Source organism: Salmo trutta, chromosome 14 (assembly GCF_901001165.1).
Source record: "Salmo trutta chromosome 14, fSalTru1.1, whole genome shotgun sequence".
Lineage (NCBI taxonomy): Eukaryota > Metazoa > Chordata > Actinopteri > Salmoniformes > Salmonidae > Salmo > Salmo trutta.
In genome coordinates this window covers 39,763,771-39,784,074 of record NC_042970.1, presented here as the reverse complement: position 1 = coordinate 39,784,074, position 20,304 = coordinate 39,763,771, and the positions used below count along the sequence as shown (strand labels likewise).

General features: G+C 39.3%; 1 protein-coding gene across 2 annotated transcripts; it reads left to right on the top strand.

Annotated features, from left to right (window-relative positions):
* Positions 1 to 1,373: 1,373 nt before the first annotated feature.
* On the top strand, positions 1,374 to 15,515 carry LOC115208050 (myosin heavy chain, fast skeletal muscle-like). Of its 2 annotated transcripts, none has more exons than XM_029775790.1 (41): positions 1,374 to 1,426; positions 1,815 to 1,873; positions 2,194 to 2,406; positions 2,600 to 2,743; positions 2,833 to 2,989; positions 3,081 to 3,108; positions 3,281 to 3,401; positions 3,512 to 3,604; positions 3,692 to 3,755; positions 3,843 to 3,941; positions 4,067 to 4,170; positions 4,460 to 4,598; positions 4,796 to 4,914; positions 5,023 to 5,172; positions 5,348 to 5,518; positions 5,604 to 5,916; positions 6,290 to 6,360; positions 6,671 to 6,758; positions 6,880 to 6,997; positions 7,130 to 7,253; positions 7,371 to 7,507; positions 7,599 to 7,854; positions 7,954 to 8,196; positions 8,290 to 8,466; positions 8,571 to 8,716; positions 8,806 to 8,896; positions 9,009 to 9,398; positions 9,502 to 9,628; positions 9,715 to 9,833; positions 9,941 to 10,137; positions 10,220 to 10,403; positions 10,490 to 10,655; positions 10,765 to 10,889; positions 10,995 to 11,303; positions 11,393 to 11,596; positions 11,691 to 11,816; positions 12,022 to 12,192; positions 12,287 to 12,391; positions 12,492 to 12,587; positions 13,395 to 13,529; positions 15,395 to 15,515. In XM_029775790.1, exons 3-41 carry the CDS (start codon positions 2,203 to 2,205, stop codon positions 15,413 to 15,415), a joined length of 5,832 nt encoding a protein of 1,943 aa, XP_029631650.1. In that variant the 5' UTR covers positions 1,374 to 1,426; positions 1,815 to 1,873; positions 2,194 to 2,202; the 3' UTR covers positions 15,416 to 15,515. The 2 variants fall into 2 exon arrangements, with proteins under 2 accessions (XP_029631650.1, XP_029631651.1); XM_029775791.1 differs by lacking the exon at positions 1,374 to 1,426 and adding an exon at positions 1,643 to 1,663.
* Positions 15,516 to 20,304: the final 4,789 nt, after the last annotated feature.

The window sequence follows — 20,304 nt, the reverse complement described above, 5'->3', positions numbered from 1 at the left end:
GAGACGTGGATTGTGTATGTGTGCCATTCAGAGGGTGAATGGGCAAGACAAAAGATTTAAGTGCCTTTGAACGGGGTATGGTAGTAGGTGTTCCTAATGTTTGGTATACTCAGTGTATATTAAAATTCTACAAAAGTGAATTGTTTGAATGACAATATCTATAAAAATATGTATATTTTTCTGAACCTGAAGTGGCTACAGAGCAAATCTGAGTGTGTCAAATCAAACCATATCAAATCACATTTTATTTGTCACATGCACCGAATACAACAGGTGAATACAGTGAAATGCTTACTTACAAGCCCTAACCAACAATGCAGTTTAAAAAATGGTATTAAAAAATACCTAAAAAAAACATGAATAAGAAATAAAAGTACAAAATGATTGAAGAGTGTGAGCCTACATTAGGGTTCTCCACAGTTAAATTGTCAACAATCTCAAAAGTGTCTGCGTGAATGAGCAAGAGGCTATATTTATTTTAAGTCCTAATAAGAACCTAAGGGGAAGCCCAAGATATTGTGTATCACATTTGTATTGCAACTTTATCACACGTGGGACCACTAAAGAATACTTAAGACACTGTCCCCATTTGGAAATAGCGTATCGTATGAGAGCATATTGGCATCAGATGATCTCAGGAGACCTTTGGAACAATGTCTTCCGTAAAGGTCAGTTTGTGATGATTCTTTGGGTATTCCGTTTATACCCAGTGAAAACTACTACTTATTGGAGACGTGTATTTGATTCAAGGTACTTCATACACAATAAACTGGAAAAACAGTCAAGCTTCTTATTTTGTTGTCAGATATGCACAATCCCATCTTTTCAAATACCGTCAACTATTCAATTTAAGTGAACAGACCTCCGGCTGTTACGGCACTTAACATGTGGCACCATTCTTACGTCGGTGAGAGACAAAACAACCACAGCTGAGATGAGACCTTTTGGTATCTATCCTTATCCTATCCATTGTGATGTTTAGCAAACATTTTAACATGATTACAATTCAACACTGTCATATCACTAGAGATGAGGGTCAGACAAATGACAGTCTGCACCAATTTGACAAGTTTTGACATGTGTAAGACCTTCAGATATCCTCCACAACACCCTCTTAGCAAATCCCATTCATCATTACGTGCATTATTAGAGAACAGGCTTACAATTGTAACCAAACTGATTTAGAAATATAATTAGCTTATGTTGCACAGGTTCTAGACAACGCTGTTAACACTATTAGTTCCCGTATAAACAGTGACAGGACAAGTAAGGATGCTGAAGTGAGAAGGGCAGACGTACATGACCAAATAAAGAAACAGTACACGTCCCAAAAGGGAGGACTGCTTCTGCTCAGTGAACACACATCTCCCTATAAAAGAAGCCATCTATGACCACCCTTGGACTGACTGAAGGCCACCCAGCAAAGGTGAGTAAGTGCCACAGCTCTCACAAAGATTTACTAGTGGCCAGAGAGATGCTTATTTGCTCCTTTGGAGATACATTCTTGTCTGGTTTACTTATGGGAAAAAACTCCTGCAGTCACAGATGACAACATTTTGTACTTTTTTCAATTGTGTATATTTACATTTGACATTTTTGTTATTTAGCAGACACTCTTTTGCAGAGTGACTTACAGTTAGTGCATTCATCTAAAGACAGCTAGGTGAGACAACAACACATCACAATCGTATCAGGTACATTTTCCATCAGCAAAGTATTTATCAGCAAAGTCAGTGCTAGAAGGGAAAGACAAGTGCTTTAAAATACATATATAATAACTGTATTGAAAACTGACAAAACTGTTTCTTTTCAAGTATCAACATCTTACCAACTTGGTCCCAGCAATATCCTACGAACTTGGGCAAAAAAAGAGGTACACTGTGTTAACTGTATCTGGCATGTAGAATGTTAGTATGGGGAAACACTGACTGGGGAGCACTTCAAATGCTTAATACAAAATATAGCCTTTACCAAGATCAGTCAAAGGAAGATGCTTAAGCTAGATCTTGTTGATAAAATTGTATAAAGAGTTCATCACATACAGTAAAGGTTTTCAGAGAAATGTAGTGTAAGTAAGAACATGGGACATTACCACCAAGATCTAAAAATCATTCAGATTCTTGTTTGTGGAAGATAAAGATTAGCATTGGCATTTGTCATGGTAGATAAAATAACTCTTTCTTTTCTTGGCAGAGGGTAATCATGAGCACCGATGCAGAGATGGCGGCATTTGGCCCGGCGGCCATCTACCTCCGAAAGCCAGAAAGAGAGAGGATTGCATCCCAGGCTGCTCCCTTTGATGCCAAAACAGCTTTCTTTGTGGTTGAGCCCAAAGAGATGTACCTCAAAGGAGTTCTCCAGAGTAAAGAGGGTGGAAAAGCCACTGTCAAAACACTGTGTAACAAAGTAAGTAGATGTCTACAACAGTGAGAATTCTGTAGGACGGAAAATATGGCAGTGAAAAATATTTTATTGACATATTCTAATGCGGTGATGGCTATGCTGTTTTCTAAGCTCAAACCTGTGATATGAGTTAATTAAAACCATCATCTAATTGTTTGAGTAACCAGTCATTTACAAAATGTTATTCCTGTCACAGGTTCTCACTGTGAAGGAGGATGATATCCACCCCATGAACCCTCCAAAGTACGATAAAATTGAGGACATGGCCATGATGACCCACCTCAATGAGGCCACAGTGTTGTATAACCTCAAAGAGCGTTACGCAGCATGGATGATCTACGTGAGTTTAAATGAAAGATAATCTAGCGTTCAAGACATGAATCAATGGAGAGTTGAAATGTTAACAAACATTATTCTCCTCTATTACAGACCTACTCTGGTCTGTTCTGCGTCACTGTGAACCCCTACAAGTGGCTCCCAGTGTACGACTCTGTCGTTGTGAATGCTTACAGAGGCAAAAAGAGAATTGAAGCCCCACCCCACATCTTCTCCATCTCTGATAATGCCTATCAGTTCATGCTCACTGGTACACAAATACCCATGCTACTAAAATGACTTAATGTACAGAATTGCACAATATGTTTGTAACTTATTCACACATGCCTTTCCGTTTTCAGACCATGAGAACCAGTCAATTCTGATCACGTAAGTCCAAATCAATGAGTAAATGAGGGTAAGATTATGGTTAAAAAACACAATCAACTTGCTCACTGATGGATGTTCAGTAAGTAATATTGCTGTTTAGTAAAAAAAAAAGTAAGTGAGATTATTGAAAAGAAGAATGATAGGAGTTTAACTAATCTCTGTCTACCCCCAGTGGAGAATCCGGTGCAGGAAAGACTGTGAACACCAAACGTGTCATCCAGTACTTTGCGACAATCGCAGTGGCTGGAGGAAAGAAGGAACAAACAGCAGCTGCTACTTCTGGGAAAATAAAGGTCAGAAACATTACTGTAGCCTAACATATCTAGTATAAAGGGGTTGTATGCATCAAAGATCCAGTATGTAGGCATCATCAAAACATGACTAAATGTGATGACATCTCTAGGGGTCGCTGGAGGATCAAATCATTGCAGCCAACCCCCTACTGGAGGCTTATGGTAATGCCAAGACCGTGAGAAATGACAACTCCTCACGCTTTGTAAGTATAAAAAATGCATTTTTGTATTTGTGAGCTTTCTTGGTTTTGAAGGGTTGTATACTGATGGATATCTAATGAACCTTTTAGGGTAAGTTCATCAGAATCCATTTTGGAACAACTGGAAAGTTGGCCTCTGCTGATATTGAAACATGTAAGTGCTTCATGATCAGTGTATCTTTATCCAGTTGTGATTGACAAATGTAAAAGACTCCTGCTCATACTAAAACGTATGCTTCAGATCTGCTGGAGAAGTCTAGAGTGACATTCCAGCTGTCTGCTGAGAGAAGCTACCACATCTTCTATCAGCTCATGACTGGACACCAGCCACAATTGCTGGGTGAGAGACGAATACAGAAATATGACATGGAATGCATAAGGTCAACAGTAAATACATTATACATTAGTAATAGTAACTGTGCGAAATAGTTTTTTCTAATTATTGTATTCATTATTGTATTCCAGAGGCACTTCTGATCACCACCAACCCCTATGACTATCCCATAATCAGTCACGGTGAAATCGCTGTCAAAAGTATTGATGATACAGAAGAGTTCATCGCCACCGATGTAAGTAAAAAAATATCATTGTATGATATAACAGAATATTAGAAGCCAACGTTTCTCTAAAAAACATGAACATGTCTAAAAAGTAATTAAAAAAGCAACTTGTATAATGACAGTATGCCTTCGAAAACACATGTTAACTGATATCGTAGCTCATATTTTAATAAAGCATGACAGTCAGTTACATTGCATTCCATCAAGATTCCATTCAACTTTTCCAGAGAACATTTGAACAATCTGTATCATTGTGTTACTGAAAACATTAATCAAACATTTCTTAAAATCTCCATAGACGGCCATTGACATTTTAGGCTTCACTGCTGAGGAGAAGATTGGCATCTACAAGCTGACTGGTTCTGTGATGCATCATGGGGCAATGAAGTTCAAGCAGAAGCAGCGTGAGGAGCAGGCTGAGCCTGATGGCACTGAGGGTAAATATCAGAATTAAATTATAAAATTCAATGGACAACTAACCTACCTTATCTCTTGCCATATCAACTGTACTCAACTGTTGGAAGCCTTTGAAATGGTCACGGTTCAGCCTAATTTATATAGCCTAACTTACAGGTTTAAGCAATGTATCAAAAAAAGAATGTTTAAAGAGCATAACATTTTCTCTCCTAACCAGAGGCTGATAAAATCTCTTACCTCATGGGCCTGAACTCCGCTGACTTGCTCAAAGCTCTGTGCTACCCCAGAGTGAAGGTCGGGAATGAGATGGTGACCAAGGGCCAGACTGTACCACAGGTAGAATCTTTTAGACTATTTTCAATTATTGTACACAAGGGAGATTTGCAAAAAGTAAAATGAATGTGAATTTTATGCAGGATAAAAAAACATGTTTTTTTTCTGTAGGTGAACAATTCAACCATGGCCCTCTGTAAATCTGTCTATGAGAAAATGTTCTTGTGGATGGTCGTCCGTATCAATGAGATGTTAGACACAAAGCAGTCCAGACAATTCTTCATTGGTGTGCTGGACATCGCTGGATTTGAAATCTTTGATGTGAGTATTTGTATACCGTAAATTCAGCACGTTGCTGTTCAGCTTATCCTGCTGCTTGAAAACAATTTAACCAAGAGTAGACATTATGGCTGTACAGTATCTACTGATCAAAATATGAACTAGCAGTCATGTTGGGTAACTCTTGACTTTCAACGTTTCTGTATTTAAAAATTAGTACAACAGCTTGGAGCAACTTTGCATCAACTTCACCAATGAGAAACTACAACAGTTCTTCAACCACCACATGTTTGTACTGGAACAAGAAGAGTACAAGAAAGAGGGAATTGAATGGGCTTTCATTGACTTTGGTATGGACTTGGCTGCCTGCATTGAGCTTATTGAGAAGGTAGGTGAAATCTTAAGAAAGCAGACAATACAATAACAGACATGTCTGCTTATCAGTTTAATATTTCACATCTTGTCACCCACAGCCAATGGGCATCTTCTCCATCCTTGAAGAGGAGTGCATGTTCCCCAAGGCTTCAGACACTACCTTCAAGAGCAAGCTGTATGACCAGCATATTGGTAAAACCAAAGCGTTTGAGAAGCCTAAACCTGGGAAAGGCAAGGCTGAGGCCCACTTTGCCCTGGTACACTATGCCGGTACTGTGGACTACAATGTCACAGGCTGGCTGGACAAGAACAAGGACCCCCTGAATGACTCCGTTGTGCAACTGTACCAGAAGTCCTCAGTCAAACTGTTGGCTATGCTGTATGTAGGAGCAGCAGCTTCACAAGCAGACGGTACATCCCATAGTATCTAGAATTGCTCATACTACAAGATGAGACTATATCTACCCCTTCCCTTGTTATATAGTTTATGATTATGAATGCATCGAGGTTGAAATGGTCATTTGAGTTAAACTGATGGCATTGGTATTACTGGAATCTCAGTACACTGGATTTATTTATGATTATATATATATATATATATATATATATATATATATATATATATATATATATATATATATATATATACACACAATACAGTATTATTTAATGACCCACTGTATATAATGTACATTTGTGAGTAAATATTAGTGTTCAGGCAGGGAAATCATGTAAAAATCCAATTGGAATAAGAATATAACTGGCCTTACACATTTGTAAACAGATGCAGCAAGAGGAGGAGGAGGCAAGAAGAAGAAGGGTGGTTCCTTCCAGACTGTGTCTGCTCTGTTCAGGGTATCTAAATGTATATTATCCTTTATTACGATGATGCACTACTGTGCATTACTTTGTAAAATGTAAATTGTGGGGGCTAATAGGTCATTATAATTTGTATTTCATGTTTTGGTTATGATAAGGTAAAACAGGTGTACTGTATAACATCTCTTTAAGTTGTTCATAATTTATATTCTTTAAATTCCATAGGTATATTTCATTAATTAAAATGACTGGACATCTTACAGAATGTGGCTTGAAATGTAAAAGTGTCAAACACAACTTTGTTTACTATAGAATCTCACAACTCACACATTTTCCAATCCCACAGGAGAATTTGGGCAAGCTGATGACCAACTTGAGGAGTACCCATCCTCACTTTGTGCGTTGTTTGATTCCCAATGAGTCAAAGACACCAGGTCAGGGCTCATTGTCAATTATTTGAATAATTGTTTATAAAGATTCTGAGAAAATAAGGCTCCTTTATTGTACAGGTTAACTTGAGGAAAGTCGTAGAACATGCTACTTTCTTGTCGTTAGGTCTGATGGAGAACTTCCTGGTCATCCACCAGCTGAGGTGTAATGGTGTACTGGAAGGCATCAGAATCTGCAGAAAGGGCTTCCCCAGCAGAATCCAATATGGTGACTTCAAGCAGAGGTAATTCATGTTCAGTAAGGGAAAATGCCAACAAGATTTTCAAGTACTTCTTTCATAGGCATGATCACATCAAATACACATTTATTTGGTGTTGTATTTTTTTTTTAATATCTCCCTTAATCATAATTTCAGATACAGAGTGTTGAACGCAAGTGTCATCCCTGATGGACAATTTATTGACAACAAGAAGGCTTCAGAGAAGCTCCTGGGATCAATAGATGTGGACAAGAGTCAGTACAAGTTTGGGCACACCAAGGTAGAGCAATAGACAGCACCATCACTTTTCCCACAAAAAAAAACCGTTGAGCTCAATTAAAAAAAAATAGCAGTTCTATATTTTCTATAAATATAATCAAGATACATATTCCTATAGGTGTTCTTCAAAGCTGGTCTGTTGGGTACTCTGGAGGAGATGCGAGATGAGAAACTGGCTACTCTGGTGACAATGACTCAGGCCCTCTGCAGAGGTTACGTCATGAGGAAAGAGTTTGTCAAGATGATGGCGAGACGGTAGCTACACTATTTTAAAGAGTACATGTTATATTGAGCCAGTGAAGAGAATCCCCGCCAAACCTATTTATTTTATGATTATTATTTACAGAGAAGCAATTTACTCCATCCAATACAACATCCGCTCATTTATGAATGTGAAACACTGGCCATGGATGAAGCTGTACTTCAAGATCAAGCCTCTTTTAAAATCAGCAGAAACTGAAAAAGAGATGGCTGCAATGAAGGAAAACTTTGAGAAAATGAAGGAGGATCTGGCCAAGGCATTGGCCAAGATAAAAGGGCTTGAGGAGAAAATTGTTTCTCTGTTGCAGGAAAATAATGATCTGCAGCTACAGATAGCAGCGGTAAGTTAATAAATTGCCTGTTTAATACAATTCTTGTTCACGTCATTTTATTGGCCTTTGATTTCCAGTGTTGCTTCATTTATGTTGTATCTGCTGTAGGAAGAGAATACTCTCTGTGATGCTGAGGAAAGATGTGAGGGACTCATCAAGAGTAAGATCCAGATGGAAGCCAAACTCAAAGAGACATTTGAGCGGCTGGAGGATGAGGAGGAGCTCAATGCTGAACTGACTGCCAAGAAAAGGAAACTGGAGGACGAGTGCTCTGAGCTGAAGAAAGACATTGATGACTTGGAGCTCACCTTGGCCAAAGTGGAAAAGGAGAAACATGCCACTGAAAATAAGGTTTACGATTTATTATAAGCCATGACGTTTTGTATTCATTTTAAATGTAAAAGACAGAGCATTGATGATTTGATATTAAATCATTCAATTTAGGTTAAAAACCTGACAGAGGAGTTGTCTTCTCAAGATGAGAGCCTTATCAAGTTGACGAAGGAGAAGAAAGCCCTCCAAGAGGCGCACCAGCAAGTCCTTGATGATCTCCAGGCTGAGGAAGACAAAGTCAACAATCTGACCAAAGCCAAGACCAAGCTTGAACAGCAAGTTGATGATGTAAGAGATGTGACAACATTAAAACAGCTTAATATTACCATCAAAGTAAATACAATAAATTAACAGTTAACCAAATATTGTGAAACTGTTCTTGTGTGGTCTAGTTGGAGGGTTCCCTTGAGCAAGAAAAGAAAGTCCGCATGGACCTTGAGCGAGCCAAGAGGAAGCTTGAAGGAGATCTGAAACTGGCCCTGGAGTCCTTGATGGACCTGGAGAATGACAAGCAACAGTCTGATGAGAAGATCAAGAAGTACTTTTAAAATCTAAACAGTTGTTGAACCATTCTCTCAGAACTGATTGCCTGATATATCTTTTAATATATACATTTTATTTCAACAGGAAGGACTTTGAGACAAGCCAACTTCTCAGCAAAATTGAAGATGAACAGGCATTGGGTGCTCAGCTTCAGAAGAAAATCAAAGAACTCCAGGTGAACTGTCGGTTCAATATACCACACTGAATAAGATTCATGAGATAGATTCACTATCTTCCGAATTGCATGTTTTAAGCAAATAAACATTTAAATCCATTATATATTTCAGGCCCGTATTGAAGAGCTGGAAGAGGAGATTGAGGCTGAACGTGCTGCTCGGGCCAAGGTTGAGAAGCAGAGGTCTGATCTCTCCAGGGAACTTGAGGAGATCAGTGAAAGGCTTGAAGAAGCTGGAGGTGCAACATCTGTCCAGATTGAGATGAGTAAGAAGCGTGAGGCTGAGTTCCAGAAGCTGCGTCGTGATCTTGAAGAGTCCACCCTGCAGCATGAGGCCACCGCTGCTGCACTCCGTAGGAAGCAGGCCGACACTGTGGCAGAACTAGGAGAACAAATAGACAACCTCCAGCGTGTCAAGCAGAAGCTGGAGAAGGAGAAGAGTGAATACAAAATGGAGATTGATGACCTCTCCAGCAACATGGAAGCTATCGCCAAGGCAAAGGTGGGAGATGATGTGGTTGACAGAATATATATAAAAAAATGATAAATACACTTATCAAAAAGCATGAAAAATTGCTCGATAACCTGTTGAACATTGTTGATAGGGTAATCTAGAGAAAATGTGCCGAAGCCTTGAGGATCAACTGAGTGAATTGAAGACAAAGAATGATGAGCATGTCCGCCAACTTAATGACATAAATGTTCAGAGAGCAAGGCTTCTGACTGAGAATGGTGAGTTTAAAATGAAAAGTTTGTATTTCTGTTTGTTTTCCATAATACCAAAAAAGCTAACTTCCAACTTTCTCTGTCTCAATCAGGTGAACTTGGTCGTCAGATGGAGGAGAAAGAATCTCTTGTTTCCCAGTTGACCAGGGCCAAGCAGACTTTCACACAGCAGATTGAGGATCTCAAAAGGCAGATTGAAGAGGAAGTGAAGGTTCAATGCCATCTTCTACTATACTGCATCTTTGTGATTCATATAAATGTTATATTTGGCTTAAGTGCTTAATTTGACTTTTTTTCCACCATACTGTTGACCATTAGGCCAAAAATGCCCTAGCCCATGGTCTGCAGTCAGCCCGCCATGACTGTGATCTGCTTCGGGAGCAGTATGAGGAGGAGCAGGAGGCCAAGGCTGAACTGCAGCGGGCATTGTCCAAGGCCAACAGTGAGGTGGCTCAGTGGAGATCCAGATATGAAACTGATGCCATTCAGCGCACTGAGGAGCTTGAGGATGCCAAGTAATTGAAAAACATTCTACCACTCTTCATACTCACCAAAGTACCTACAATAGCTAAAATCTGAGTTTTTTTCTTTTGACAGGAAAAAGCTTACCCAGCGTCTGCAAGATGCACAGGAGGCTGTTGAAGCAACAAACGCCAAGTGTGCTTCTCTGGAGAAGACCAAGCAGAGACTCCTGGGTGAAGTGGAGGATCTCATGATTGATGTGGAGAGAGCTAATGCTTCAGCTGCCCAGCTTGACAAGAAGCAGAGGAACTTTGACAAGGTAATGTTTTGACAAAGATGTGAATGAAATACAGTAAAATCTATGCATTTAATCTTGTGTATTAATTTACTTACCTGTGCTCCCAGGTTCTGAGCGATTGGAAGCAGAAGTACGAGGAGGGCCAGGCAGAGCTAGAGGGGTCTCTGAAAGAGGCTCGCTCTCTAAGCACTGAGCTGTTCAAGATGAAGAACTCCTATGAAGAAGCTTTGGACCACCTGGAGACACTGAAGAGAGAGAACAAGAACCTGCAACGTATGGGAAAATAAAAATGACGACAACAAAAAATGTCAGTGCACGGTATATGCTGTGTGGATACAAATCTACAATGTTGTTAATTTCTCTCCCCTTTTCATTTCAATAGATGAGATCTCTGACCTGACTGAACTGGTCGGTGAGTCTGGGAAGAGCATCCATGAGCTGGATAAGGCAAAGAAGACCGTGGAGAATGAGAAGGCAGAAATCCAGGCTGCGCTAGAGGAAGCAGAGGTATACCCCACAAGAGTTTTTATGTCAAAAAAGTGATCATGATGATATACATGTCATACCTTGATCCCTACATTACTTTGGTCATTGCTCAATTCTATTATTTAGGGCACACTGGAACATGAGGAGTCCAAGATTCTTCGTGTGCAGCTGGAGCTCAACCAGATCAAAGGCGAAGTTGACAGGAAGCTGGCAGAGAAGGATGAGGAGACGGAGCAGATCAAGAGGAACAGCCAGAGGATGATGGACTCCATGCAGAGCACTCTGGACTCTGAGATCAGGAGCAGGAATGATGCCATGAGAGTCAAGAAGAAGATGGAGGGAGACCTCAATGAGATGGAGATTCAGCTGAGCCATGCCAACCGGCAGGCTGCTGAAGCCCAGAAACAGCTGAGGAACGTCCAGGGAGCCCTCAAGGTATATATACTTGATTTTTGTATGGAGTCCCAAATGAATTGTTCTTTCTCTTTAGATGACGTTAGAATACATTTTCCTCTAAACCTCAGGATGCCCAACTGCAACTTGACGACGCCATCCGCGTCGCAGATGACATGAAGGAACAAGTAGCCATGGTGGAGCGCAGGAATAATCTGATGATGGCTGAGATTGAAGAACTGAGGGCTGCCCTGGAGCAGACAGAGAGAGGCCGCAAAGTGGCCGAGCAGGAGCTGGTTGATGCCAGTGAGCGTGTTGGACTGTTGCACTCTCAGGTACTTATAAAATATTAACTTTCTCTCAGTTACAAATCGGGAGAAGTACAATCAAGTTTTGGCATGCGTTTATAAATGCCCCCCATTCATTCAGAATATCAGCCTCATCAACACTAAGAAGAAGCTGGAGGTTGACCTTACTCAGGTCCAAGGTGAAATGGAAGACACTGTCCAGGAGGCAAGAAACGCAGAAGAGAAGGCCAAGAAGGCCATCACTGATGTGAGTTTCATCTTCTGCCTTCTGTATCTATTTTGTTCATATCCATTAGAATTTTCTTGAGTAATAATGACAATATCTTAGAATGAACGCAAAAATAGTTTGGACATTTCATTTACATACCCAATCTGCAAGTATTACATACTTTACCCTTTACAAGTACTGCAGAAGTGTTCATATAATCAATGTATACAACATATTACTCCAGGCTGCCATGATGGCAGAGGAGCTGAAGAAAGAGCAGGACACCAGCTCTCACCTGGAGAGGATGAAGAAGAACCTGGAGGTTACAGTCAAGGACCTGCAGCACCGCCTGGATGAGGCTGAGAATCTGGCCATGAAGGGCGGAAAAAAACAACTCCAGAAACTGGAGGCTAGGGTATGGACTATACATTATAGCATATAGGGATGTAGAGCAAGCTACATTATATATGAAACCTTAACTGATAAAAAATGGAACTCCTATATGTAAGGTTCGTGAACTGGAGAGTGAAGTTGATGCTGAACAGAAACGTGGAGCTGAAGCTATTAAAGGTGTTCGTAAATATGAGAGGAGAGTCAAGGAGCTCACCTACCAGGTACAACCATGAATCTTGATAATAAAAAACCAAATATTGTATACTGCAGTGGACCATTTGACAGGAAATGTTAAATGTCAATCTCTTGTAAACTGTGCAGACCGAAGAGGACAATAAAAATGTGAGCAGGCTGCAGGATCTGGTGGACAGGCTTCAGTTAAAAATGAAGGCCTACAAGAGAGCGGCTGAGGATGCTGTGAGTATGATACTCAATGACAGATTTTTAAAGTAATGGTGACATAATAAAAACAGAATTTTGCTACTTATTTAAAAATATTCAAACAAATGAATAACTAACTATATGTTAGGTACTTATATGTACTTGTTTCAAGGAATCCTTAATAAATCAAATTTGTTATTAGGTAATAATAATGTAACAGAGGAAGTTGTTACTAAGTAAAGCAGACTGTAGATAAAGTAAAGTAGTGATCCTGTGTGGCTCAGTCGGTAGACCATGTCGCTCGCAACGCGAAGGGTCGTGGGTTTGAACCTGCTGGGGCCACCCATACGTAAAATGTGGCCCCAGAAGATTCAATCCCACGACCCTTTGTGTTGCAAGCACCATGGTCTATTACCTAATAACAAACTTCATTTATAGATTGACTGTTAATTGCTTTGGATTAAAGCATCTGCTCAAAGGCATATATTATTATATTATAAATAGGCCTAGTAAATAATGATGGTTATTGGAAAAGATGGAAATATATTTTGTATATATAAAATCGTATCTAAGGTACAGCTTGCAGAAAAAATAAGCACAATATGAAATGGGATATGTAATACAACCCAAATTATATGAAACCTGAATAAAGTCAAAATAATCAAGTTTACTGAGACCTTTTACCCTGCAGTTGGTTTCTGTTGTACTTTTGGTATGATCATTACTTCTTTATTTATAAGAGTTTGATGATGATAAGGTAAACAATTCATCAGAAGTTTGAACTTTGCATGTTTTGCCAAATATGCAGCATCATTGTTGAAATGTGTATTTGCAATCCTACAGGAGGAGCAGTCCAACATTCACCTGTCCAGGTACAGGAAGGTGCAGCATGAACTGGAGGAAGCTCAGGAGCGTGCAGACATCTCTGAGTCCCAGGTCAACAAGTTGAGAGCCAAGAGCCGTGAAATTGGTAGCAAGGTACGATTACATTTAACGTTTATAAAAAATTGTGACGAAAAAATCGAATCACACAAAACAAGCATTTGTTGCTAAATCTTTATTACATTGTGCCAGTCCCGTAGTACACTTCAAGAAAAAAATATACAGTTGAAGTCGGAAGTTTACATACACCTTAGCCAATTACATTTAAACTCAGTTTTTCACAATTCCTGACATTTAATCCTTGTAAAAAAAATCCCTGTCTTAGGTCAGTTAGGATCACCACTTTATTTTAAGAATTTGAAATGTCAGAATAATAGCAGAGAGAATGATTTATTTCAGCTTTAATTTTTTTCATCACATTCCCAGTGGGTCAGACGTTTACATACACTCAATTAGTATTTGGTAGCATTGCCTTTAAATTGTTTAACTGGGTCAAATGTTTTGGGTAGCCTTCCGGAAGCTTCCCACAATAAGTTGGGTGAATTTTGGCACGTTCCTTCTGACAGTGCTGGTGTAACTGAGTCAGGTTTGTAAACCTCCTTGCTCGCACACGCTTTTTCAGTTCTGCCCACAAATTTTGAGTTCAGGTCTTTGTTATGGCCACTCCGATACCTTGACTTTGTTGTCCTTAAGCCATTTTGCCACAACTTTGGAAGTATGCTTGGGTCATTGTCCATTTGGAAGACCCATTTGCGACCAAGTTGTAACTTCCTGACTGATGTCTTGAGATGTTGCTTCAATATATCCACATAATTTTCCTGCCTCATGATGCCATCTATTTTGTGAAGTGCACCAGTCCCTCCTGTAGCAAAGCACCCCCACAACATGATGCTGCCACCCCGTGCTTCACAGTTGGGATGGGGTTCTTCGGCATGCAAGCCTCGCCCTTTTTCCTCCAAACATAACGATGGTCATTATGGCCAAACAGTTCTATTTTGTTTCATCAGACCAGAGGACATTTCTCCAAAAAGTATAATCTTTGTCTCCGTGTGCAGTTGCAAACCGTAGTCTGGACTTTTTATGGCGGTTTTGGAGCAGTGGCTTCTTCCTTGCTGAACGGCCTTTCAGGTAATGTCGATATAGGACTCGTTTTACTGTGGATATAGATACCTTTGTACCTGTTTCCTCCAGCATCTTCACAAGGTCCTTTACTGTTGTTCTGGGACTGAGATGCACTTTTCGCACCAAAGTACGTTAATCTCTAGGAGACAGAACTCGTCTTCTTCCTGATGGGTATGACGGCTGCGTGGACCCATGGTGTTTATACTTGCATACTATTGTTTGTACAGATGAACGTGGTACCTTCAGGTGTTTGGAAATTACTCCCAAGGATGAACCAGACTTGTGGAGGTCTCCAATTTTTTTTACTGAGGTCTTGGTTGATTTCTTTTGATTTTCCTGTGATGTCAAGCAAAGAGGCACTGAGTTTGAAGGTAGGCCTTCAAATACATCCACAGGTACACCTCCAATTGACTCAAATGATGTCAATTAGCCTATCCGAAGCTTCTAAAACCATGACATCATTTTCTGGAATTTTCCAAGCTGTTTAAAGGCACAATCAACTTAGTGTATGTAAACTTCTGACTCACTGGAATTGGGGTACAGTGAATTATAAATGAAATAATCTGTCTGTAAACAATTGTTGGAAAAATTTGTTGTGTCATGCACAAAGTAGATGTCCTAACCGACTTGCCAAAACTATAGTTTGTTAACAAGAAATTTGTGGAGTGGTTGAAAAACGAGTTTTAATGACTCCAACCTAAGTGTATGTAAACTTCCAACTTCAACTGTATACTGTAATACATTGCAATGCAGCAAATGGTAATATATAAGCTATAAAAATCCCATTATAGTAAAGTATAAGCAAGACGTTTTTTTATTCTTTTCACATTCTTTTCCAGGGGAATATGGCTGAAGAGTGAGGGACGAAGTCCAGATGAGACACATTATCAACAGGTCATACAATATGATTTTTGGTCAAATGTTCTCATGAATCAAAAATAAATCTGCAAACCATATCCATACCTTGTCAATTGTTTTCTTAATTTATCATTGAAATGAATTGAGTCATACAAACACCTTCTTCCTCGGATATCACTGGTTGAACCAGTAATACATGCCTGATGATGTCGTATTCCTCCTAAACATCATCACACAGTTACATTAGTCAATGCATTATCACTGTTCCTGCTGCTGTATTGACATTTAATGAATAAAACTGTAGCTATCATTGTTTTTACTTCTTGTTTTCATATACAGTATAACAGCATGTGAACAACAGACCACCTGGTGTCCCTTTCAGCGTATAGCTGAGCTATGCCAATATGGGGTCCATATCAGTCCTTTGATAAAACTGGTATTCCTGTGTTTTTCCACGAATATTCTGTCAACGTATCATCTGTAGGTCTGGGGGGTCATTTCTCCTCTAAAACATAAAGATATTTCAGATGTATTTTACTGCCCCCTTTTTTTAATGGCACAACATATCATTCAGGACAATATGCTCACATGAGGTTCATTGAAGTGGCTATTGCACCTATCTGATGGTGAAAACTACAGGGAGGAAGAAAGACACTGAAGAAAGGCACTGATAGATTCTCATCATACCACAACTTGCACTACAGTCTCATCTTCCACACCACATTCTTAGTGTTATACAGTATGCATGCCTATATGAGGCCAAGTGCAGATACTACAACAAATAAGTGTTTCTGAAAGGAACTAACTTTGCCAACTTCGTCCTATTGTTCTACCGAGAGTGTCATGTAAATTCCTTGGCCATGTTAAAACAATAGTTTGATAAGATGTTTTACCAATTAATCATGCAAGCATTTTACCAAATGTTAGTCATACTGTACTCAGCGATCAAGGACGTGCACTCTTTTTGTCATTTAATTAATTAACTGGGAAGAATTTGTCCAACACATAAATCCATTTACTTACCACAAACCAGTATTGCAAAAGAGTGTAGGCTACCTGCAAAACTTAAACTGGTAGTTTTAATATATATTTACTTGAGACAAAATACAAAAATGAAAGAGGTACAACATAAAAATGAACATGTGTTTGCTCAAATGTGGACTTATAGTACCGTTGCCAAGGAGGGGCTAAATCACCACTGAAGAGAGTGAGCGAGACAGTTTTATGCAAAAGGTTGTAGCAAAATAAGGCTTAAAACACTTGGTGACAAATAGCTAGGCTGTGAGAGCATTGCTGAGCAGGGAGCTATGTTTGTATTCCATCCTAATAAGAACACAGGGGAGGGTACGAGATCAATTATCACATTTTGATTGAAAATATTACCTATTTTATACTGTGAACTCCTCAGATGTGTTCATCTTGACGCCATCTCTCGGTCTTTGCCTGTTTAATATCATCTTTCCACAAGGAAAGAATGACACCATATCATCTGATCCAATCCTTGCTTCATATGGGGAACAAACTCTTAAGGAAGGGTCAGCCGGCAAGGTTAGCCTTGTCTCCAATTCATGTATCAGGACAAAGTAGAGCAAAGGGGGGTCATTAACTACCTACAGTGCCTTCAGAAAGTATTCAGACCCCTTGACTTTGTCTACATTTCATTGTGTTACAGTTTGAATTGAACATTTATTACATTGAGATTGTTTGTCACTGGCCTACACACAATGTCCAAGTGGAATGATGTTTTTGAAATGTTTACAAAACAATAAAAAATGTAAAGCTGAAATGTCTTGAGTCAATAAGCATTCAACCCCTTTATTAAGTTAATGAGTAAAATGTGTTTAACAAGTCACATAATAAGTTGCATGGACTCTCTGTATGCAATAATAGTGTTTAAAATGATTGTTGAATGACATCTTTATACCACAAACATACAATTATCTGTAAGGTCCCTCAGTCGAGCAGTGAATTTCAAACACAGATTCAACTACAAAGACCAGGGAGGTTTTCCAATGCCTCACAAAGAAGGGCACTTATTGGTAGATGGGTAAAAAAAGAAGAAGCAGATATTGAATATCCCTTAGCATGGCGAAGTTATTAATTACACTTTGGATGGTGTATCAATACACCCAGTCACTACAAAGACACAAGTGTCCTTTCTAACTCAGTTGCCAGAGAGAAAGGAAACCGCTCAGGGATGTCAGCATGAGGCCAATGGGGACTTTAAAACAGTTACAAAGTTTAATGGCTGTGATAGGTGAAAACTGAGGATGGATAAACAATATTTTAGTTACTCCACAATACTAACCTAATTGTGTGAAAAGAAGGAAGCCTGTACAGAATAAAACTATTCCAAAACATGCATCTTGTTCGCAACAATGTACTAAAGTAATATTGCAAAAATGTGGTAAAGCAATAAATATTTGTCCTGAGTACAAAGTGTTATGTTTGGGGCAAATTCAATACAACGCATTACTGAGTAACACTCATATTTTCAAGCATAGTGGTGCCTGCATCACGTTATGGGTATGCTTGTAATTGTTAAGGACTGGGGAGTTTTTCAGGATAAAAAAGAAACAGAATGGAGCTAAGCACAGGCAAAATCATAGAAGAAAACCTGGTTCTGTCTGCTTTCCACCAGACACTCTGAGATAAATTCACCTTTCAGCAGGACAATAACCTAAAACAAAAGGCAGAATCTACACTGGAGTTGCTTACCAAGAAGACAGTAAATGTTCCTGAGTGGCCAAGTTATAGTTTTGACTTAACCTTTTACTGCAGCTGGCCAAATCATTGTCACACAGAGTGTTTTTTGGTACTCTTAACAAATCTACTTTGAAACAAAAATATACACCTCACTGTCACGCTCTGACCTAGGAGAGCTGTGTTTTCTCTGTTTAGTTAGGTCAGGGTGTGATAGGTGGGTGGGCATTCTATGTTGTGTGTTCTATGTTTTGGCCGGGTATGGTTTCCAATCAGAGGCAGCTGTCTATCGTTGTCTCTGATTGGAAGCCATACTTATGCAGCCTGTTTTTCCCTTTGTTTTTGTGGGATCTTGTTTTTGTGCAGCTGTGTGTGAGCAGCCCCAGAACGTCACGTTTGTTTCAGTTTTCTTGTTTTGTTCGAGGTAACAAATAAAAGATGTGGAACTACCGGCACGCTGCGCCTTGGCTAATTTATGACAGGGAATTTGAAGATAGCACTCGTGACACTCACACACATCTGCTTGAAAATCTATGGCAAGACCTGAAAATGGTTGTCAAGCAATTGTTTATTGTATTGCGGTCCGTATGTGTGGCCTTGTATTTATACGACGTGTATTGTGAATTATTTGAGTAAATTGCTTTCATTACTCATATCTGCTGTCCTGCGCCTGACTCATCTCACCAGCTACACATAGACGCATAACAAAAGGTGATTCTAACATGTATAGACTACGTATCTAATCAAGATATATTAGTGTTTTATTTTTCATAAATGTTTTACAAATGAAAAATAAATCTTCCACTTTGATATTACAGAGTATTTTGTGTAGATCGTTGACCAAATATTACAATTAAATCCGTTTTACTCCCACTTTGTAACAGAACAAAATGTGGAAAAAGTCAAGGGTTTGTAAAAACATTCTGAAGGCACTGTAAATATGTACCTCTTTAAATGCTGGTTTACTACCAGGAAACATCTTGCCACGTATTATACAGATGGAGAACACAATGCCAAATATGTGGAGTGATTGATTGACTTACAGATGCATAAATCAGCTGCATATTATGCATTATCTGAGTTTTTTCTTTAGCAGTTACCTCAGAAAGTGTCACTCAAACATACACTGTGTAGTAGCCTACAGCCTTTCATTCAGTCTGGCACACTGCCTACAGTCTTACAAAAAAGGTTTCCAAAAGGGTTGTCCAGCTGTCGCCATAGGATAACCCTTTTTGGTACCAGGCATTAACCTTTCTCTCAGCAAGTATTTAAGTTGTCAACAAATGATCATATGGGCAGTCTGACTGTTCTTCACATTGTTACATTTGAAATGCCAAATTGCAGGCATTGAGAAAGTGTCACACCCAGATCTGTTTCACCTATCTTTATGCTTTCCACCCCCTCCAGGTGTCACCCATCTTCCCCATTATCCCACCATTTTTCACGTACTCCTGTTTTTTCTCTAGTCCCTGTTTTCCAGTTCTCCCGGTTTTTCCCATTCTGACTGCCCTGACCCTGCCTGCCGATCTGTACCTTTAGGGCTCTGCTGTGGACTACTGACCTCTGCCTGCCCTTGACCTGTCGTTTTCCTGTCCCCTGTTTTTGTAATTGTTACTTCGAACTGTCTGCATCTGGGTCTTCACCTGATCCGTGATAGAAAGTTGTATTCTTCTTTGGGTTAAAGATAAATATAGAAGCTTTGTATTTTCCTTGGGAAGCTTTCATCTTCATTGTGAAAGAGTTGTTGGATAACTTTTTTATTTTACCTTTATTTAACTAGGCAAGTCACTTAAGAACAAATTCTTGTTTCAATGACAGCCTAGGAACAGTAGGTTAACTGCCTTGTTCATAGGCAGAACAACAGATTTTTACCTTGTCAGCTCATGGATTTGCTCTTGCAACCTTTCAGTTACTAATCCAACGCTCTAACCACCAGGCTACATGACACCCCAACTTGCGTTACTGTGATTATCTTCTTGGCTTTCATCCCTTTTAAAAGTTGCAAACACAAGTGATACACATAATTGGTACATTGTAGTGTTTTAATTGTTTAGTTATCTTTTGATATTTCTACAAAATAACTTTAGCATATGTAAAATGTATTTTGCCTTTGTTGTATTTATAGGCTACTGCAGGCAAATCACCACTTGTGCTACCAGACTCATTATGATTGCTAAATTCTGCACAA